General features: G+C 41.4%; 1 protein-coding gene across 9 annotated transcripts in view; it reads left to right on the top strand.

The window, feature by feature from the left end:
* Positions 1-23,329, top strand: part of KATNAL2 (katanin catalytic subunit A1 like 2) — a 105,590-nt gene that overhangs the window by 47,007 nt on the left and 35,254 nt on the right. For 6 of the 9 annotated variants that reach the window (XM_082416601.1, XM_082416597.1, XM_082416600.1 and 3 more), the window contains exons 2-8: positions 3,747-3,817; positions 14,338-14,504; positions 15,813-15,855; positions 19,405-19,522; positions 20,615-20,713; positions 22,882-22,980; positions 23,190-23,267. In XM_082416601.1, coding sequence (XP_082272727.1) covers positions 3,747-3,817; positions 14,338-14,504; positions 15,813-15,855; positions 19,405-19,522; positions 20,615-20,713; positions 22,882-22,980; positions 23,190-23,267 — 675 coding nt within the window. The remainder of the gene's footprint in view (positions 1-3,746; positions 3,818-14,337; positions 14,505-15,812; positions 15,856-19,404; positions 19,523-20,614; positions 20,714-22,881; positions 22,981-23,189; positions 23,268-23,329) is intronic. The other 3 variants (XM_082416599.1, XM_082416602.1, XM_082416603.1) reach the window with 3 other exon arrangements.

The raw sequence follows: 23,329 nt of genomic DNA, 5'->3' as shown, positions 1-23,329 counted from the left end.
TTCATGGCTTGGTAGTTTATTATTTTTTTTTTACTACTGATTAATATTCCATTGTGTGGATGTACCACACTTTATTTATCCATTCATCTACTGAAGGGCATTTTGGTTGATTTTGGCGATTATGAATAAAGCTGCATCAGCAGCTTCAGTGTGCAAGTTTGTGTGTAAACATGTTTTCAACTCTGGAGTAAATTCCAAGGAGCGTGACTGCTGGATCATATGGTAAGGATATGTTTAATTTTGTAAGAAATCACCAAACTGTCTTCCAAAGTGGCTGTACTGTTTTGCATTCCCACCAGCAATAAATGAGAGTTCCCATTGCTCTACATCCTCACCGGCAGGTGGTGGTGTTAGTGTTTTGGATTTTCACCATTCTAAGAGGTGTGCAGTGCTATCTTGTTGTTGTTTTAATTTGTCATTCCCTGGTGACATATGATGTTGAGCATCTTTTTATATATTTATCTACCATCCCTATATCTCTTTTGTTGAGGTGTCTGTTCATCTCTTTTGCCCATTTTTAATTGGGTTGTTTATTTCCTTATTGTGGAGTTTTAAGAGCTCTGTATATTTTTAATAATAGTTCTTTATCAGATGTGTCATTTGTAAATATTTTATCCCAGTCTAAGTCGCTACTTTTTGTGTTTTATATATTTTATTACTTCAAGGATTATAATTTTCCTTTAATCTCCTTTTCTCTTAGACTTCTGAGAACTTGATTTCATTCATTTTAGCCTGAATTCAAAGCAAAACATTAAACTAACAAAAACAACAACAAAATGTGTATAAAACTGTGATAAATAAAATGCAAATTAATTTTTTAAAAAAGCAATAACTACCTTTTGAGTGGCAGAAAACAGAATACCTTTTCGTTGAAAAAGTGGTACTATACTTCCTTCACAAGCTCTTTGAAACACAGGTTGCTTCATTTTCTTTATTTTCTGGCAGTCTGAATAAAAACTTATTACCTTAAGCAACAAAACTTTATTTGAATCATTTTGGATGGATATCTTTATAAAATAGTGTTTTACCTGCCTACATAAACAGCAAATATTGAACATAACTGACATTGAATCATAAGAGAATAGTGCATTCAAAAAACAAGAACAAGGGACTTCCCTGGCGGTCCAGTGGTTAAGACTCTGCACTTCCAATGCAGGGGGCGCAGGTTCTATCCCTGGTTGGGGAACCAAGATCCCACGTGACGCATGGTGTGGCAAAAACAAACAAACAAATAAATAAATATTGGGAAACTGCCAGATGTCTTAAAAAAAAAAAAGAACAAGATGTTGTGAAAAAGGAACAATCAGAGAATAAGAACAAGCTCTTGGAAGTTAAAAATATTATTGTCTAAATAAATTCTGTAGAGTGGTTCAAAGACAAGGCCAAGGAGTTTCCCCAGAAAATAGAAAAAAGAGACAAAGAAAAGGGACACTATAGGAGAAAAAATCTTAAAAGATCAATCCAGGTTATATCCCATTCAATTAATAGAGGTTCTTAAACTGGAGAAAACAAAGGGGAGTAATTTATCACAGAAATAATAAAAGGCATTTTCTTTTAGAACGGAAGCATGAGAATGTCCAGCTTGACAACGGCCAGCACAACGAATGGAAAAAGGCTGGCACCAACGAAGTTGTATAATTTCAGAACACCAGAGTTAAAAATAAGATTCTAAAAGCTTCCTGGGAATAAAAGATCCTTTACCTGCAAAGGAATAAGAATGTTATGCCCTTTCAAACTATCAAATTTTTAAATAGAATAAAAACACTTTCAGGCATGCAAATTCTCAACCACATTTATCTCCGTGTACCTTTACTTTAGAGGATGTGTGCTTTACTAAACCAAACCAGTGACCAGTAAAGGAGAAGATTCCATTCCTAGGGGATCCAATGCAGGAAAGTTTCCAAGGGAAATCCCTGGGTGAGCACGCGTAGCAGGCCTAACAGTCAGCAACCTAGAGTGGAGAGGGAGGGCGGAGGCTCCAGGGAAGCCATGGCTGGGGGGAGTGTAACTGACACATCGTCTGATGTGTTTGATGGTGTGCAAAGTGATGTGAGGGGCCTTTAGAGGTATGTTGGGATTTGAAAATTAGCAATAGGTATATAGAAAAGTAACCAAATTTTTAAAATGAGGCAATTCTTCATTCCAAGGAAAATAATGTTGTCCAGAAATGGTAAAGTAACCACAGTACTTTTTGACTCAGCAGCATTATTTACACAGTCATAATAATGTAATCACTGCATACTGCTATAACTGTAAGGGGAGGAGAGGGTGAGAAGTCCGTAAGGCAGCTTACTGCTCATCTACCTTAACAAGAAGTGAATAGTTTAATGTCTAATATTCATATATTATGAAACAGTGATATGTTTAAAAACATGGAGGCAAATATCAGAAGAAACAGCTAAAGTAATTAAGGTTGTTGCCTCTCGGGAGTGGGCGGAGCGGGTAGTGGAGTGGGACAGAGTCTATTGTTTTTCCTTAAAAATGTATAGTACTATATTACTGAGCCACACACACGCTACAGCATGGATGAACCTTGATGACATTATGATAAGTGAAATAAGCCAGTCACAAAAGGACAAATGAGTTCCCCCTACACGAGGAACCTGGAATAGACAAATTCACTGAGACAGGAAGTAGAATGGTGATGGCAGGGGTTAGGGGGATGGAGTTATTGTCTAAAGAATATAGAGTTTTAGTTGGGGAAGATAAAAAGTCCTGAAGATGGATGGTAGTGATAGTTGTGCAATTTGAATATACTTAATGCCACTAAACTGTACACTTAAAAATGGTTAAAATGGTAAATTTTATGTTATGTATATTTTATCACAATGAAAAAGCAACTTAAAATGAAAGAAAATATAGTACTATTTGATTTTTAAGTAACTGTATGCATTTTTAATTTTATTACATTAATTTTTAGAAAGTGTGGATGAATGCCTGAAAATTTTTTATGTCATCAGTGTGTTTGTGCCTAGATTTTATGACATAATTTGGGCCACTCAGGGGCCTTTTTTGCTTTCGTCCAGTTCTTACCTGTGTTCTCCTTAGATAAAGGTAAGTTGTTGTCAAATAAGGGAAGTATTAGTGAAAGTAAATATTTTATGAATACATTTCAGGGGAATTTGAGATACCAGATAACGTAATGTAGCACATTAATACTGTGAGTAAAAGTACAAATTCATCCAGTTTGAATAAGGACATTGTTATGCAGGAATGTCCCCTTTATGGCCTCTGCTACTCAGTGGATATTCTAAGTGCTCAGCTGCGGGGTCCCCCTGAAAGGATTATTGGAACTCATCTCCACGTTTGTGCAGGGTCTGGGTGGGCCTCCGAGTGAATTTAAGATGCAGTAGCAGGTCAGCACCTGTGATGGTACAGCTTGATTTCTGGCTCATGAGTTTATCATCACTTTCCTTCACCTGGTCCAAATAGACGTGCATATATTTGTTTCTTTGCGGTGATAAGCAACAAAATGCCAATTAGCTTGGCAGTAAGAAGTTAACTAGTCAAGTGCAATCCCAATCGAAATCATTGTACCTTCAGTTTACAATTGAGAAGGCAGCTCTGAGAAGAAAATAACAATGGAAAACAACTTTATATATCCTTAGAGACATCAAACTGCCTTCCAGCCTTTAAGTTATGCTTCTTGCTTTTGACAGGTTACATTTACCGTCAAGGGTTTATTGCTATAAAAGGAGTGTTATATTTCATTGTCGTCTCACCTACATTTTCTTTTTTGTTCACAGTGCGAGATGAGGACAGAAGCACGACGAAAAAATCTTCTTATTTTGATTTTGCATTATTTAACACAAGAAGGGTATGTTACATTACAAATATTTACAGAGATGATTCCTCTCTTTTTCTGACCTCTGCTTTTCCAAATACTCACTTTTAAAAACAGTTAATAACTTTATTTTTTAGAGCAGTTTTCTATTTCCAGAAAAATAAAACAGAAAGTGCAGACAGCTCCCATACACCGGCAATACCCCACCCTGCCCTGTCTCCCCTGTTACTGACATCTTACACTGGTGTGGTACATTTGTTGTAATTGATGAGTCAATATCGATATATTATTATTAGCTAAAGTCCATAGTTTACATCAGGGTTCGCTCTTGTGTTGTACAGTTCTACGAGTTTTGACAAAGGCATAAAGTCACATATCCACCATTGTAGTATCATACAGAATAGCTTCCCTGCCCTAAAATCTCTTGTGTCCTACCTATCCCTGCCCACCCACAGCAACCTAGACACATGCTTTTATTGTCTCATTTACCTAGATATTTTTCACATTATGCATTTGAAAACTTCATTAACAAAGCTACCCAGTTCATGGGATACTTTCCCTTTCCCATTCAGGTTTGAAGATAGTGTAGGCCATTCAAAGAAGGTTTCTGGGGTCCCACTGCTTGCTGGCTAATGTACATAAAGATAACGTTCTTTCTCCCCAATTTTCCTTCTCTCAGAATAAAAGTATTGCATTTCCCTGGACGACCTGTGCTCAGATCTCTTTCCTGTGCGGTGCCCATTCTGTAGCTGGCAGGGGGAGGAAATTTGGAATCATTTGAGTTTGGCACCTACCTCATGTGCGAGCACTTACATGAAGGCTGCTGATATGCTGGGAGTTGCGAGAGGGAGAGAGACCACCAAGTATCCGAAGGCTACCCTTTAGAGTTTCCTTTCGTTTCAGTTTTCAGCCAGGAAGAAAATATTCAGGTTTCAGGGTTCGGGCTCAAAACTTTAAAGTCAGAGCAGTGGTTCTCGACCTGGGGAACCCCTCAGAGGACATGTGGCAATGTCTGGAGACCTCTCGGGCGGCACACGGGCATCTAGTGGGAGGAGACCAGGATCCTTCATATGCGCAGGACAGCGCCAAATGTCAATCACGCCAAGATGGAGAAACCCTGCCTTAGAGCAGGAGGAACCAACCCGCTGCTGTATTTTCCCAAAAGGTTGAAAGAGCATCTTTTCCTCTGATAAACAGAGTAGCTATCAGTGAACTAGGAGAGCTACCGTAACTAAAAGCCACATTTGAGAATCTAGTAACCCTAGTGCTGAGGTAGCAAGGAAAGCTGATGAGGGCGGGAGGGCAGGAGGCAGCTGGGACGAGAGTGAGACTTGATCCTTGTTTCTTGAGCTGTGCCAGCAACAGCTGTTTTAAATGAATCTAGTGCCTTCTTGAGGGGAATGACCGTTCTAGGGACCTTGAGGAATTTTTCTGTTAAATTTTAAGGGAAGTAGTATTAGGGTCCCCATTTGAAGAAATCGAGGCTCAGAGGAGTCTAGGAACTTGCCAGAAGTCTCCTGGCGCTAGGTGGGGGCGCTTTTGAGGCCTGTCTCACCCCAAGAGTCTTCAGGGTCCAATTCCTCTGCTCCAGTGTGGAAGATTTAGTTTTGTTTGAGGGTCACCTCAGGAAAATCAGAATGTATGTGGGGCATATTTTATGAGTTTTAAAAAAAATGATGGCTTTTTAAAGTTAGAAAATGAAATCACTGCAACTGTACTTAAGCATCCTTTTATTATCTAAGTCATTGGAGGATTTGAATTTTTTTGCCAAAATTTCAGAGGCACTGCATTTTGGTGACCAATTATAACACTGCACTTCTGAACAAACTTTGTTATTGAGTAATCTGATTTATTTTCTCCCCTGGACTGACCACGTAAGATCTTCAATTACAAAATGTGGCCTTTTTCATAATACCTTAACATCACAATTTTGGAAATGGCCCTTTTCTCAGGGTAAATATGATGAATTGTATCGTCTTTAACACAAAAACATTTCTCAGTCCACTTACTTTGAAACAGTTTTATCAGACAGTTCTCTTTTTGGTGTTGGGGATTTAAATTTTATTGAGAAAATGGCTCATTCTTCCCACATCACCACCAGTCTCAGACCAGAGAAATGAGTCCCTCCCCACCCGCCATGGTTGGCAGGGAGGCCAAACAGGTGATGCTCAACTGCCAAATCTCTGTGTCCACACACAGCAAGGGGGTGGAAGCGAGAGCCCGAGCAGAGAAAGGCTGACTTTGGTCCTGTCTGTGCCTTTTTTTCCCCATCTGGAATATGAGAGTGTTCCTGAATTTGCTCCACACTGTTCACCATCCATCCATGGAAAGCAATTCCAAGGGCAGCATGGAGCTGAGTGTCTGCTCTAAGACAAGGGCTGGCGGGTTGGTGTTTTAGGGGGCGCTTCCTGGGTAAAAACACAGACTCAGGAGCCAGCCTGCCTTGGTTCAAATGCCCACTCTACTCTTTGCTAACCAGCGACCTCGGGCAAGTTACTTATTCTCTTTGTTCCTCAGTTACCTTGCTTGTAAAATGGAGTAATGGAAGATAGTATTTAAGTGTCAGGCAGATGTTATTATTATGAGGATTAAATATGTGACATGCTTAGAATAGTGCCTGGCACAGAGTAAGCGTATATGAGTCCTTGCTATTTTCACTACGGAGGAGGTAGGAGTTGGATTTTATTCTTTTAATACCCAACCTGGTTCAGCAAAGGACTTGAAGCAGTGGGAGTGTGGGTTTGGCCCATTTTACGTTATCTTTTGATAAAATCTCAGCTCCATTCAAAAAACCCTGAGCCAAATTACCTCAAGGCAGTGTTTTCTAAGTGCGTGGAACACTGAAACAATCGTTCTGCAGAATGTTAATTGATGTAACTTTATTTTTTTAATTTATTTTTTTATAAATTTATTTATTTTATTTATTTTTGGCTGCATTGGGTCTTTGTTGCTGCGTGCGGGCTTTCTCTAGTTGCAGCGAGTGGAGGCTACTCTTCGTTGCGGTGCGTGGGCTTCTCATTGTGGTGGCTTCTCTTGTTGCAGAGCACGGGCTCTAGGTGCGTGGGCTCAGTAGTTGTGGCACACGGGCCCATTAGTTGTGTCTCGCGGGCTCATTAGTTGTGTCTCACGGGCTCTAGAGCGCAGGTTCAGTAGTTGTGGCGCACAGGCTTAGTTGCTCCACGGCATGTGGGATCTTCCCGGACCAGGGCTCAAACCTGTGTCCCTGCATTGGCAGGCGGATTCTTAACCACTGCACCACCAGGGAAGCCCAGTTGATGTAACTTTAAAAGAGCTTTAGGGTCAAGTAAGCTTGGCAAACATTGGGTTAAACCGGGTTAAACAGGTTCTCTTATTTCAGGACTTCTCAGATCCTCTGACTTATTAATATGCAATGGGAATATCTGTGCTAAAGTACAGTATTCAGGGCTTTGCAAACCAGTTTGGCCAAGGAACCCTTTTTTTCCTCAGGCCAACTTTAGGGACTAGTTTTCCATGGAACACTCTGAGAAATGCTGCCTTCATAGATTAATTGACCCTTTTAAAACCTGAACTCACCTTACAAGACCCCAACACTGTTAGCATTGTATTAATAGATGCTCGGTAAATGTTATTTGAACAGCCATTAAAGAACTTACTAGTAGGTAGATGGGTAGAATAATTAGAAAGCGACTCAGTCGTTTACACAGATAATTCTTGATTTTTATTGTAATGTATTCTGTATTTCAGAAACTGTATCAGAAAGGAGAACTGTAAAAACAAAAGTCAGATAGCTTTCCCTTCTCCTGCAGGTGCTATTATGGCCTCAAGAGTTTCCTATTTACAAAGCATGCATTTCCCCTTTTTGCCACAAGATGGCCTCTTGAATCTAGAATCGATGAAAATTATACTAGAGTTGATCATTTTCCTGAGACCTGCTGGGAAAGGGACTCACGAGTGGATTATCAAGATGAAAAGTAAACTATAGGTATTTTTAAGCACATATCAGTGTCAGAAAAGTAGACCTGCCTTTAACGAAAAACTGAGAATTCACAAAGAGGACAGATTATTGTGGACTGGAATAAACAATCAGAGAAAGCTTTGTAGGGAAGGCGTTGTGAGTTGGTCTTGAAAAATGTGTAGAATATGGATAGACAGATGGAATGGACAAGGACATTCTAGGCAGGGGCACAGAGAAAGACGGGGCAGGGCGTAAGTGGAACCACTAGGTAAACAGAAAGAGCAGAGTTCAAATGCATGAGGGAGAGTTAGTGAGATCAGACAGTGGAGGGTCATGGCTACAGGTTCTTCTCTGTCTGCACATGCATCTCCTCTGGCCTAAGTCCCTGTTAACAGCCTCCCTGTCTCTCCTACTCTGTCTTTCTCTTTACTGCTCATGCCTCTTTTTGAAGTCTTGTCCTGTCACTCTGTTGGTTAAGAATTTCCAGTGGTTCCTCCTGCCAACCCTATTAAGTTCAGACCTCATTCAATCCCAAACAGTGGAATAGGAACACAGAAGCAGTTCTGTTCCCCTGATCAGTTAGTTTAGGAAATATGGGGCCTGCCATCATCTATTCTTTTTTTTTTAAAACATCTTTATTGGAGTATAACTGCTTTACAATGTTGTGTTACTTTCTGCTGTATAACAAAGTGAATCAGCCAAATGCATAGGTATATCCCCATATCCCCTCCCTCTCACGTCTTCCTCCCACCCTCCTTATCCCACTCCTCTAGGTGGTCGCAAAGCACCGAGCTGATCTCCCTGTGCTATGCAGCTGTTTCCCACTAGCTATCTATTTTACATGTAGTAATATATATATGTCAGTGTTACTCTTTCACTTCATCCCAGCTTACCCTTCCCCCTCCCCGTGTCCTCAAGTCCATTCTCTACGTCTGTGTCTTTATTCCTGTCCTGCCACTAGGTTCATCAGAACCTTTTTTTTTTTTTTAGATTCCATATATCTGTGTTACCATACAGTATTTGTTTTTCTCTTTCTGACTTACTTCACTCTGTATGACAGACTCTAGATCCATCTACCTCACTACATATAACTCAATTTCGTTCCTTTTTATGGCTGAGTAATATTCCATTGTATATATGTACCACAACTTCTTTATCCATTCGTCTGTTGATGGGCATTTAGGTTGCTTCCATGACCTGGCTATTGTAAATAGTGCTGCAATGAACATTCGGGTGCATGTGTCTTTTTGAATTACGGTTTTCTCTGGGTATATGCCCAGTAGTGGGATTGCTGGGTCATATGGTAGTTCTATTTTTAGTTTTTTAAGGAACCTCCATAGTGTTCTCCATAGTGGATGTATCAATTTACACTCCCACCAACAGTGCAAGAGGGTTCCCTTTTCTCCACACCCTCTCCAGCATTTACTGTTTCTAGATTTTTTGATGATGGCCATTCTGACTGGTGTGAGGTGATATCTCATTGTAGTTTTGATTTGCATTTCTCTAATGATTAGTGATGTTGAGCATCCCTTCATGTGTTTGTTGGCAATCTGTATGTCTTCTTTGGAGAAATGTCTATTTAGGTCTTCTGCCCATTTTTGGATTGGGTAGTTTGTTTTTTTGATATTGAGCTGCATGAGCTGCTTGTATATTTTGGAGAGTAATCCTTTGTCAGTTGCTTCATTTGCAAATATTTTCTCCCATTCTGAGGGTTGTCTTTTCCTCTTATTTATAGTTTCCTTTCCTGTGCAAAAGCTTTTAAGTTTCATTAGGTCCCATTTGTTTATTTTTGTTTTTATTTCCATTTCTCTAGGAGGTGGGTCAAAAAGAATCTTGCTGTGATTTATGTCATAGAGTGTTCCTCCTATGTTTTGCTCTAAGAGTTTTATAATATCTGGCCTTATATTTAGGTCTTTAATCCATTTTGAGTTTATTTTTGTGTATGGTGTTAGGGAGTGCTCTAATTTCATTCTTCTACATGTAGCTGTCCAGTTTTCCCAGCACCACTTATTGAAGAGGCTGTCTTTTCTCCATTGTATATTCTTGCCTCCTTTATCAAAGATAAGGTGACCATATGTGCATGGGTTTATCTCTGGGCTTTCTATCCTGTTCCACTGATCTATATTTCTGTTTTTGTGCCAGTACCATACTGTCTTGATTACTGTAGCTTTGTAGTATAGTTTGAAGTCAGGGAGCCTGATTCCTCCAGTTCCACTCTTCTTTCTCAAGATTGCTTTGGCTATTCAGGGTCTTTTGCGTTTCCATACAAATTGTGAATTTTTTTGTTCTAGTTCTGTGAAAAATGCTAGTGGTAGTTTGATAGGGATTGCACTGAATCTGTAGATTGCTTTGGGTAGTAGAGTCATTTTCACAATGTTGATTCTTCCAATCCAAGAACATGGTATATCTCTCCATCTGTTTGTATCATCTTTAACTTCTTTCATCAGTGTCTTATGGTTTTCTGCATAGAGGTCTTTTGTCTCCTTAGGTAGGTTTATTCCTACGTATTTAATTCTTTTTGTTGCAATGGTAAATGGGAGTGTTTCCTTAATTTCTCTTTCAGATTTTTCATCATTAATGTATAGGAATGCAAGAGATTTCTGTGCATTAATTTTGTATTCTGCTACTTTACCAAATTCATTGATTAGCTCTAGTAGTTTTCTGATAGAATCTTTAGGATTCTCTATGTATAGTACCATGTCATCTGCAAACAGTGACAGTTTTACTTCTTCTTTTCCGATTTGGATTCCTTTACTTCTTTTTCTTCTCTGATTGCTGTGGCTAAAACTTCCAAAACTATGTTGAATAATAGTGGTAAGATTGGGTAACCTTGTCTTTTTCCTGATTTTAGAGGAAATGGTTTCAGTTTTTCACCATTGAGAACGATGTTGGCTGTGGGTTTGTCATATATGGCCTTTATTATGCTGAGGTAAGTTCCCTCTATGCCTGCTTCCTGGAGACTTTTTATCATAAATAGGTGTTGAATTTTGTCAAAAGCTTTTTCTGCATCTATTGAGATGATCATATGGTTTTTATCCTTCAGTTTGTTAATACGGTGTATCACATTGATTGATTTGCATATATTGAAGAATCCTTGCATTCCTGGGATAAACCCCACTTGATCATGGTGTATGATCCTTTTAATGTGCTGTTGGATTCTGTTTGCTAATATTTTGTTGAGGATTTTTGCATCTATGTTCATCAGAGATATGGCCTGTAGTTTTCTTTCTTTGTGACATCTTTGTCTGGTTTTGGTATCAGGGTGATGGTGGCCTCGTAGAAAGAGTTTGGGAGTGTTCCTCCCTCTGCTATATTTTGGAAGAGTTTGAGAAGGATAGGTGTTAGCTCTTCTCTAAAAGTTTGATAGAATTCGCCTGTGAAGCCATCTGGTCCTGGGCTTTTGTTTGTTGAAAGATTTTTAATCACAGTTTCAATTTCAGTGCTTGTGATTGGTCTGTTCATATTTTCTGTTTCTTCCTGATTCAGTCTTGGAAGGTTATACCTTTCTAAGAATGTGTCCATTTCTTCCAGGTTGTCCATTTTATTGGCATAGAGTTGCTTGTAGTAGTCTCTTAGGATGCTTTGTATTTCTGCGGTGTCTGTTGTAACTTCTCCTTTTTCATTTCTGATTTTATTGATTTGAGTCCTCTCCCTCTTTTTCTTGATGAGTCTGGCTAATGGCTTATCAATTTTGTTTATCTTCTCAAAGAACCAACTTTTAGTTTTATTGATCTTTGCTATTGTTTTCTTTGTTTCTATCTCATTTATTTCTGCTCTGATCTTTATGATTTCTTTCCTTCTGCTAACTTTGGGTTTTGTTTGTTCTTCTTTCTCTAGTTTCTTTAGGTGTAAGGTTAGATTGTTTACTTGAGATTTTTCTTGTTTCTTTAGGTAGGCTTGTATAGCTATAAACTTCCCTCTTAGAACCGCTTTTGCTGCATCCCATAGGTTTTGGGTCGTCGTGTTTTCATTGTCATTTGTCTCTAGGTATTTTTTTATTTCCTCTTTGATTTCTTCAGTGATCTTTTGGTTATTTAGTAACGTATTGTTTAGCCTCCATGTGTTTGTCTTTTTTACGTTTTTTTCCCTGTAATTCATTTCTAATCTCATAGCGTTGTGGTCAGAAAAGATGCTTGGTATGATTTCAATTTTCTTAAATTTACTGAGGCTTGATTTGTGACCCAAGATGTGATCTATCCTGGAGAATGTTCCGTGCGCACTTGAGAAGAATGTGTAATCTGCTGTTTTTGGATGGAATGTCCTATATATATCAATTAAATCTATCTGGTCTATTGTGTCATTTAAAGCTTCTGTTTCCTTATTTATTTTCATTTTGGATGATCTGTCCATTGGTGTAAGTGAAGTGTTAAAGTCCCCCACTATTATTGTGTTACTGTCGATTTCCTCTTTTATAGCTGTTAGCAGTTGCCTTATGTATTGAGGTGCTCCTATGTTGGGTGCATATATATTTATAATTGTTATATCTTCTTCTTGGATTGATCCCTGGATCATTATGTAGTGTCCTTCCTTGTCTCTTGTAACATTCTTTATTTTCAAGTCTATTTTATCTGATATGAGTATAGCTACTCCAGCTTTCTTTTGATTTCCATTTGCATGGAATATCTTTTTCCATCCCCTAACTTTCAGTCTGTATGTGTCCCTAGGTCTAAAGTGGGTCTCTTGTAGACAGCATATATATGGGTCCTGTTTTTGTATCCATTCAGCCAGTCTATGTCTTTTGGTTGGGGCGTTTAATCCATTCACGTTTAAGGTAATTATCGATATGTATGTTCCTATGACCATTTTCTTAATTGTTTTGGGTTTGTTTTTGTAGGTCCTTTTCTTCTCTTGTGTTTCCCACTTAGAGAAGTTCCTTTAGCATTTGTTGTAGAGCTGGTTTGGTGGTGCTGAATTCTCTTAGCTTTTGCTTGTCTGTAAAGCTTTTGATTTCTCCATCAAATCTAAATGAGATCCTTGCCGGGTAGAGTAATCTTGGTTGTAGGTTCTTCCCTTTCATCACTTTAAGTATATCATGCCACTCCCTTCTGGCTTGCAGAGTTTCTGCTGAGAAATCAGCTGTTAACCTTATGGGAGTTCCCTTGTATGTTATTTGTCGTTTTTCCCTTGCTGCTTTCAATAATTTTTCTTTGTCTTTAATTTTTGCCACTTTGATTACTATGTGTCTCGGCGTGTTTCTCCTTGGGTTTATTCTGTATGGGACTCTCTGCGCTTCCTGGACTTGGGTGGCTATCTCCTTTCCCATGTTAGGGAAGTTTTCGACTATAATCTCTTCAAATATTTTCTCTGGTCCTTTCTCTCTCTCTTCTCCTTCTGGGACCCCTATAATGCGAATGTTGTTGCGTTTAATGTTGTCCCAGAGGTCTCTTAGGCTGTCTTCATTTCTTTTCATTCTTTTTTCTTTAGTCTGTTCCGCAGCAGTGAATTCCACCATTCTGTCTTCCAGGTCACTTATCCGTTCTTCTGCCTCAGTTATTCTGCTATTGATTCCTTCTAGTGTAGTTTTCATTTCAGTTATTGTATTGGTCATCTCTGTTTGTTTGTTCTTTAATTCTTCTAGGTCTTTGTTAATCATTTCTTGCATCTTCTCAATCTTTGCCTCCATTCTTATTCCGAGGTCCTGGATCATCTTCACTATCATTATTCTGAATTCTTTCTCTGGAAGGTTGCCTATCTCCACTTCATTTAGTTGTTTTTCTGGGGTTTTTTCTTGTTCCTTCATCTGGTATATAGCCCTCTGCCTTTTCATCTTCTCTATCTTTCTGTCTGCAATGAAAATTCTTAATCTGAGGTCCTTGGATGAGCTCCTGGAATTGTATGCTAATTTGTGCATATTGCACATTTTTCAGGAGAGAATGTTTGGTTTTAAAAGGAGTTAGGGACTCAGATTAAAACCAGAGAGTTTTTCCACTTTCAGAGGATCGTGAGACAAGGAGCTTGCCTTCATTGCTGAGACCACTTAAGTCAGATGCCCTTACACCTGCCCACGTTAAAAATGAGTGAGAAACCCACGGTGATGACACTGCATGCATGCAGAGGCACCTGGTGGTATAATTTGTGACTGATGACGAAATTATCAGAAATGTAATACATCCAAGGAGATGACGTCTTCTTATACCACATTTCCTCGGTGATGTTGATCAACATATTTTTGGAATTCCCTTTAGAGCACATGACGTATTCTTTTGAGTTGCCTCACTGATGGCAAATCTTGCCTGTTGGGGTTGAATTGGGGTTTTATCAATTGTCAAGTGTTACCTAAAATGAATACTGGTAAATAAAGAAGTAATCATGTTGGGCAAATAATCATCTTTGGCTAAAAATGAGTAAAAGTAAATTACAAGACATTTTCTTAGTTGGTTTACTTATTTGACTTTTAAGTACTTCCAGAAAGTTTTGAAAGACAATATTTGGATATACTTAACCTATGTGGGGCTTCTTACTCTATAGGCAAACCTCATATATTCTAGTTTTCATTTGATGTACTCTTTAATATAAGCTTACTATTTGTATTGAGTCTCCTTGGACTTTTGATGCCTGTTTGCCTTTATTTTTTTTACCTAGAGTTAATTTTTTCTTTCTTCTGTGAAATGGCCAGATATATTGATGCAGCCAATGCTTTGGAGCAAGAAACTAAACTGGGGTTACGACGCTTTGAAGTTTGTGACAACGTTGATCTTGAAACTATTTTGATGGAATATGAGAGCTATTATTTTGTAAAATTTCAGAAATACCCCAAAATTGTCAAAAAGGCATCCGACACAGGTATCTTTAAGTTTCTTGTTTCTTCCTCATTTTATTTCCAGATAGATGATGTCCCCCACCCTACAGTGAAGGAATAGACCAGAAGGATTGTGTAGCCTCTCTTAGATCCAGTGCAGACAATTTAAACATGACATCTGGACATTGACATCCCTTTTGTCACGTTGGCATTTGTTTGAGGACTGTGTGATTTAGGGCAGTGAAAGCAAAACCCCAGTGTGTCATAGGTACTTTTTAGAAGATCAACATTACTTTCATTTCTTTAGAGATGAAAAGAGCTGTTGGAAGACAGTAAATGACAGAAGACTTTTTTCTTGTTGGGAAGACCTATTATCTAGCTTGAAAATAACATGAAAATGAGTATTGGTGAGGCTAATAGCTCATGTATAGATAATGAAATGCTTTTGAAAGCCGTCAATCCAGATAATGATCAATATAATGCAAAGACCCAGTATAGGTTAACAGTCAAGGAGGCTGGCTGGAGGAAAGATCTAAAGTTAGGGCCCTGTGTTTTGTAGTGACATTGACTTAGAAGTCTGTAAATGGGGGAAGTAATTATAAACCAAGGGAGATCATTGTCCTGTTTACAAGGCACTTGTTAAGCCACAGACTTTAACATTTCATGTGGGGACCAGGAAACCAAGAGGAATATCAATTAAAAATAGCCAGCACTGAATCTCAGAGCTGGAGGTGTTCCGAGAGGGTGGTGTTTTATCTGAGCTCCCTTCCAATGCAGGGTTCAAAGCTCCACATCCTTGGCTGGTTGTTGGATCTGGGTTTTGGCAGAAAATGCACTGACTCCTAACCACTGGGCCACCAGGACTGTTATTGACACGATCTGATATCTAGAATGCTAGTTCTAGCTTGGAACCACACTCTCCTGGGATATTGGACACAATGTCTTTTTTTTTAAGGTAAACAGGCAGAATAGACTGTTAAGTGTTCCCTGCCAGGCTCATGCAATCATCCTGGTGTCCCAGGGACCACAGCAAAATGGTGTCGAGTTCATGAAAACTTAATAAAGTGGTAACTATAAAGCTAGCCCACATTGGCGGTGCCACTGAGTCTGTGGTCTCCAACATCTTTAATATCTGAGGTCTTTGGGGTCCTTGTGTGGAAATGCTTGGGAAGCATGGGCTTCTTTCTCTTCGCCAGTAGGTAATTCCACTCCTCCCTGGACGAGAATAGCTTAGAGTTTCTGGATGTAGCACACATTTTAAGAACAATGTAAAAGGACAAACATACCTGAAAAATCGCTTTCTCTTAAAAATTAAATCTTTCCTTTTCCTCCCAATATTTGTTTTGCCACAGCAGAAAATAATTTACCACAAAGAAGTGGAGGGAAGACCAGAAGGTAAAGTAAATGGTAATTCTTCTTGACCAACTCGACTCTAGGAGTTTGTGGGATCCATTTCCAGAAGATTCTCTAGTGCAGCTCCATGTCTGCCTACCAGCAATACCAGACTGTGGTCCTGTGACCTTGGTGGACCCAGCCACGGGTTCCCCTCATGTTACAGATGTTCAGGACATGGACCAATGTCTGTTGGTTCTCTGGTTTTACCACAAAGAATTGCATCCACTGATGCTCTGTCTTTCTAGTCTGGGTGGTATGAAAAGTATGGACCTCAGAGATTAAAAGACCCACGTTTAGCTCCCAGCTCTGCCACTTACAAGCTTGGAGCAGGAGTCTCCAGCTACTCAGATCCAAGTCTCATCTGGCACTTGCGGTATCTGATTAGGGCCCCTCTGTCTCTTGACCATCCTGGGTTGACACAGGCCCCCAGTCTTGCCTCAGTGTCCATCCCATTCCTCTATTCACTCCAGACCACACCCCTGTCGTCAGAGCCTGTTCAGAAATGCCCCGGACGGCACAGCTTTGGGGCATCAAGGCCTGTGGATTTTTGCTCTTACAATAAAGCCCAGACCTCAGGGGAAGGTGGAAGTGGGCTTCCGGTAGGGGCCACACAACCACTCAGGCAGTGAACAAAATTTTTTAAAATCTTAGAATGCAATTGAAAGGAGAAAACTTAGATTGTGATCATAAGCAGCTCATTAGGCCGTCAAGAAGTGTTGTGAGTTCCACGAATCCCACTAGGCTCTCTGCTCTGTGACTCCAGTCCCTTGCCTGCAGCCTAAGAAGGAAGGCACTGAGACACCTCACCTTTTAGGATCGAAGGTGTTTGACTTCACTGACAGAAGAGCCGTGGAGCCTGCGCCTGCTTCATGATGACACTCACGGTGATGGTCAGCCTGAGGCTACCTTTGCTTTGTGTGATCCTTTAGGAACAGGTTTACTGTTTTGAGCAAAGTGTTCTTCCTTTATTTATAGTTTCCATAAAGCTAGTCAGACTCTGGTAATAAATGATAACTACTTGGGAACAGAAACAGTGACAAGCATTTTAAGAGGCAGCTTTGGAGCGCATTTGGATTCTGATGGCTTTTCAGCCACACATTCATGTCTGGAACTTCCTCAGCATTCCTTACCTGGCAGAACGTTCTGTGAGTGAATGTCCCTGGAGCCCTTTGCCTCCCTTTAGGGCTGGAGCATGGTGGCATAGGACAGCTGGGGGCTTCTTCAGCCCCTCTCTGGGTAGCTGTTTGTACATGGCAACCATCGAGGTTGGATGGCAAATGGTTGGCGTCAGGAAGGATAACTAGAAAAGTGATGCATGGTGTTTGTTTGTGTATAATTTTCTACTCAAAATAGTTATTGAAATGAGAGGTTGTGCCATGAGACTGGATATTAACAAATGAAAGTGCTTTTTCCTAATTCCTGCATCTCACACCAGAGAGCAAGCTCCCACTTTACAGATTTGCAGATGACCCAAAGGAGGAAAGGTTATCTTGTGTGACGAATGACAGAATTAGAATGCCAAAAGATCTTGACAAATTAGGAGATGGGTCCAAAATAGCAAGATGAACTGTAATGAAATAATGTTTAAGGTCTAATCAAAGATTCACAACAAATAGCTCCCTTATTACAAAATCTGAGACCTAGAAATCTGAGTGACAGAAGATGCAGTGTGAGTCAACAGTACGATGTGATTGCTAATGTGGTCTCGGGCCTCATCAATAGAAACACAGCATCCAAAAAGTAGGAAGTGACTCTATTCCAGTCAGATGACAGCGGACAAAGGGAAGATGACCAGGATGAGGATGACTTTGGGAGCCAGGTAACCTTAGGAGTGCTTGGAGCAACTGGAGGTGTTTAGCTTGAAGAACAGAAGACTTGGGGTGGGGATGGGTGCCTAGAACAACACGGTGGCAGTCTTCACTTTCTAAAGAGGGATTGGGCCTTCTTTGCAGAATTCCATAGGGCACACCAAGGACTGGTGACTAAAGTTAAAGCAGGGTGAATTTGGTTTCATACTTGGAAGAATTTTACAATCCTCAGAGCTGATTGGAAATGAATTGCATTGCTTGTACATTAGTGCACTTGTCTTTCGTCGTGTCAAAGCAAATCTGTGAATCAGTTACCTCCAATGGGAAATCAAAGTGGGAAAATGACTCCCAGTTCCTCGCCAGCCTCACAAGGATATTTAGGCACGTTTTATATATATATCACGTATATATACGTGTGTGTGTGTATATATATATATATATATCTCCTTCATTTAAATCAATGCTATTCAGAGGGTTTGTACTTGTACAATGCTTGACACTCATTTCATAGATATTTGATTTTTGTGCCAGCAAAATGCCTAAGGGACAGACATTCTTGTTCCTAGGTTACAGATGAAAGACAAATGCCCGGAGAAACCGCCAGTTGTCCACCTCTTATGACACTCACCCCAGTGGGCCCAACACTGGGATCACCACGAGCGGACATTGGTGGTGGAATTGGCGTGGGCGGTCTTGCTGGCCAAATAACTATGCATTTATATTAGACACCAGCAACTTTTTCTTTCCTACAAAAAAATGGGATTGAAATAGCAGCTCTGTGAGACCACTTAGAACATGGGGAGAAATACTTCTAGCGACCGTCCTGTAAATGCTACTCACGTGAGGGACGAGAACCAAACAACTTCCCCAGGGGGAGCTCATGTTCTGCCCCCCTGAGCACACCCTGCCTCTCTCTGGATATCATCGCCTACCTGAAAATATTCCATGTCTACTTATGCGGACGTAGCGACAGGTTTATTTTACCATTGAATTGATGTATGACATAAACACAGTCAATTGCATGCATACTCTTTCAACCACCACAAGTCCCACCCCTGGGCGGGCCCCCTTCCAGGCAAGGCTCCCCGTCTCCACCAGAGTTAGCTACCACTGGGACTTCCTGCCCCATCAGTTCATTTTGCCTCAAGTGAACAATATTTGGTGAAAATTTGTTCTGCAAATATGAATGATCTGTGACAGCAGAGATGAGGGAACTTTTGCCTCCCTTCCACAAGCCACTTTTGATGCTGGCTGTGCGTGGCTTGAAAGGCAGTAGGCAGGGTGCACCCAGCACGATGGATTGAAACGACAGACAGATGCCCAAGACTTCCTAACGTTTCTTAATTTGAGCAGGAGGACTCCTTCCTCCCCCCACCTTTCCGGCACCTGGTCTGAGTGCTCTTCTTTAAGGAAGGTGGTAAGAAACATCGGAGGAATGCTTGTAGAACAGTGTGTTCTTAGGGATAGAAAGCTATCTGTAGAAGCCAGGTGGTATGAAGGGGAAATGAAGAGAGGGTGTCGGGGACCTCCAGGAGGAAGTGGACCCTCTAGCCCAGTCTTGGAGGAACCCGGATAGACTGAAGAGGGACAGGTCCGGGCTGGGCAGAGTGGGAGCATGGTGCAGACAGACTTGCATCTGCAGATCTTTCCAGAACTCTCTTTAAATGCACTATGCAAGGTGTTTAGCTACCTCAAATCCAGTTAAAAGGACTTCCACCATGGTCTTTGTTCCCTCCTCTAGAGCGATGAACGACAGTTGTCAAAATCTTCCCAAGATTAGCCAGCAGAGGCCACGGTCCAAAACCACGGTGGGGAAGCCAGGGGGCAGCAAGCCCCTCCACAGGGAGCATCCTAAACAGGTCAGGACGGGTTTACTTGACGTTGGTAAAATTGCAGGTGGCTGAGAAAGAGCCCCAAGAAAGAAGTCTCATTGATTTGTTTATTGAGCACAATTTGATTTTGTTAAATTGTAGATTTTCTTCCAGCACACTGGGTTAAAAGGACGGGCAGATCTCCAGGCTTCCTAACGTTTCTTCATTTGGAAGGAGGACTCCTTCCTCCCCACAAGCTTTCTGCTGGTCTGAGTGCTGGGTGACAGGCCTTGAGGGGTGAGTCCTAGGCCCAGTCGGAGTCGGAGAGCCTGGTTCTCACGAAGCACAATCCTCCCGCTTGAGGGAACTGTAGGTGTCAGCTCTACCTGTCCTGAAGCGTGTCCCTGGGATCCGACGTGTAGGCCAGTGTAGTCTCGGGTGTGGCTGGGCCTCACAGTCTCCTGCTGGGTTTCTCCAAGGCGCACACGGTGGGTCACCACCCCAGACCTCCACACTGGACTTTCTGGGGAAAGAGATGGGTAGCAAGAGGAGAGAACCCAGCAGGTGGGTGAAATCCCTGCCAAGAACCTTCTGGTTTAGGACAAAACATACCAGGTTTCAAAGGAAAGAGAACTAATGGAAATGGTGAAGAGGAATGGAAGAATGCACGTCAAAGCGGTCTGGCGGGATAGAAAGGCATCATCACAAAACTCAGTTCGTCAAAAGGAATCTCTCACCTGCAAGGAGGTTGTGTGGTCCTGGCCATTGCAAACCGGCTCAGGTGGAGGGGAGGTGAAGGGGGGCAGGATGAATCCCACAGGAGGCTGGCTAACTGTCGACTATGCCCACAAATACCTCTGGTCCGAGGAGAAAAGACAGGCCAGTGAGTGGGCATGGGTGAAGGCCCAGCCATTTCCTCCACTGCTTGTGCTGCTCAGAGCCCGTGGCTTCCTGGGACAGCTCCTCCTGCCTGGCACAGGCAGAGTTTATTCATCTCGTTGGGTCTGCACAGCAGTGGTTGAATCACACATGGGAGTCCCCGTTTGCAGAATGGTGTGGGACGACGGGACAGGCAGCTGCAGCCAGCATCTCGAAGTTGCTTTCCGCAGCTGACTTCTCATTGTCTTCCTCTTTCTCCAGGAGCTTGTCAATCACACTCACAAGGAGAGTGCTGACTTTGGCTTAAGTATATCTGGAATCAACAAAGGCAGTGGAGAAGAAAACGTCCGCCCACAAAAAGTAAGTGGGACTCATGAACTGAACACTAAATGGGGGAATTCCCTTTTCTTTTTGAAAATGAAAAATTTTTAAGTGTTACATTTGTCAAAGAGGAAAGGTAATATGTGATGATCAAAGGTTGGCTGTGGGGTGAATTGGGAAGGGACTGGCTGAGGATGAGACCCTGAGGTGCTGGTCTGGATCTCCCTCCTGGGTGGATGGACTTGAACGAACGGCCCCGTCTCCAGGGGGCTCAGTTTCCCATTTGTAAATTGCTGCGTTTGGAAGAGATGGCTTCTAAGGTTCCTTTCAGCTTAAAAATTCTGTGATGACAGTAACAAAGTGCTCTGTATTACCTGAGGAGTTGTGGCCTCGCACTCATTCTTTTCTGCCCTGTCAGTAGGAGTTGACTAGCAGTGTTCCTTTCTCCTTGGAGATATGGTTCCAGGCTTGGATGTAATTTCATGTGAACCATGAAAACTCAGTTGATATAAGGTTGATCTTGTCCTCAATAGATATTTACCCCTTTCCTAATGAACCTCATGTCCTGATTCGTAAATAATAGTCTCTCAAACAGAAAAGACCCATATTGGGTCGTTGTAGGCCAAAGGTAGGTAAAAATGGGTCACTTGGAAATAAAAAGCAGCATCGACCCCAACGTGTTTCTCTTGATTATAACTTTTAGGGGTTGAATATCATTGAGTCATCTTTCTTTCTTCGATCGTACGGGACTGCTGACTTACCTCTGGCCAGCTCTTCTCAGGCAAACTAAACTCTGGGTGTGCGTGTTTGGAGGGGAACTGGGAGCATCTCCCTGAAATCAAGGGGAGCCGCTTCATGGGCCAGAACTGGCTCCTTTTAGGGCCTCGATTATATGGGTGATTCCTGGAGGTGATACATTCGAATCCCTGCTGCCCATGGAGAAATACTTCCCTGCTCACCGTCACTACCTATGTCACGTTTTTGGTCACTTGTGTGCCCAGCAATGCTGCTCTCATGAACATCTCATGTTAGTATGAATGGATGTTTCTGATCAGGTCAAGGAAGGGGCTATTTAACCCAGCACTTAACCTTTGAAAGAATCTGGCTATAAATTCTCTTTGCAGCAGAAATGTCCTCAGGGTAAACTGTGAACGGTTTTCTCCCTAGCATTTCATAAGCTGAATGAGGGCATATGGTCAGGGGCCTATCTCCAACATGGGTCTTTCATCACCATCTCAGAGCCCCTAGCTTCATGATTCCCAGGCCCCTGTGCAAATTTTGTAGATGTGCTGTTTCCAAAGGCACTAGCTTTGGAGTCAGCCTGCCTAGGTTCAAACCCCAGGTCAGACCTTCTTGGCTGTGAATCTTGGGCAAGTTGTTTAATCTCTCCAAGCCTCATTTCTCTCATCTGAGAAATGGAAATAATCATAGTGTCCACTTCCAAGGTCATAATGAATGGAGTGCCTTAGTCTTACACCCAGCACATAATAAACACTCAGTAAATGTTGGCTACTGTTATTGTCTTTTATTTTTTACAGGCATCCTTGCTTTTTCATTCTGCCTCTAGGGGAGACAGGTGACATCAGAAGGAGTATGGATAGGGGAGACAGATATCTGGGTTTGAATCCTGGTCTTAAGTCACTTGTTAGCTGTGTGGCCCTGGGCAGATCATTTAACTTCTCTGGCCTTACCTCCACATCTGTAAAACTAGGATGCCACTCCCGACTAGCAGAAGTGTTAGAAGGATTGGAAATAATCCTCACAAGTACCTTGCACACCTGTTTTGTGCCAGGCAGTCTCCTGAGTGGTAAATGTACAGTGTAGTCCATAAGTAGGAGCTATCAATATTCTTGTGCCAATGAGGTCTTCCTGCGTGTGGAATGTTTAAAAAGGACGAGACAATACAGGGGAAGTAGACATGTAGGAAGCAGATGGTGTGTCAGGAACTGACAAATGCTTGCGAATTTTATCCAAACCAACTCCATTCTGAAGAATTTCTTTATAACTTGTTTCTTTTTCCTAGAGTGCCCCAACTTGAGGAAATCATCTTGTTCATTATTAGTGCAGTTTCTTTTTGAGGCTTTACTTTAAGTTTGTGCTACATAACAAGGTACATAAATGTGTCTTAATTTAATGAAACTGAGCTATTAAGGTTAGTCTCCCCTCATGTTTTAATAGCCGTTTCAATAACTGTTACTCCCTTTCAGGGCCAAATCATTGACTTCCGAGGGTTGCTCACAGATGCCATAAAAGGAGCAACCAGCGAACTTGGCTTGAACAGCTTCGACTGTAACCCAGACCCTTCAGTAAGTGGCTAAGATGGGACATTCATCTTGCAAACTGCCAAAATCCAGATGAACTTTGGGAATATAATTTTGAGTCCAGAGAAACCTTGAGATCAAGTCAGAGTTCATAGCAACCTGCCACCATTTGTGTCCTGGAGATCCGTGCCCTGTTTTTCTTCCCAAGTGATGAAGTAATATTGTAACGTTAAGCTTTCTATTCCCATCGTCAGGAACGATTGTTGAAACCTCTGAGTGCATTTATTGGCATGAACAGTGAGATGCGAGAATTGGCAGCCGTGGTGAGCCGGGTAAGATCTGATATTCAACTCACAAATTTATGGAGGCGGATTGGGGCTCCTGGAGCATTGTG

This window comes from Balaenoptera physalus (assembly GCF_965194825.1).
Source record: "Balaenoptera physalus genome assembly, chromosome: 12".
NCBI lineage: Eukaryota > Metazoa > Chordata > Mammalia > Artiodactyla > Balaenopteridae > Balaenoptera > Balaenoptera physalus.
This window is presented reverse-complemented; position numbering and strand designations above follow the sequence as displayed.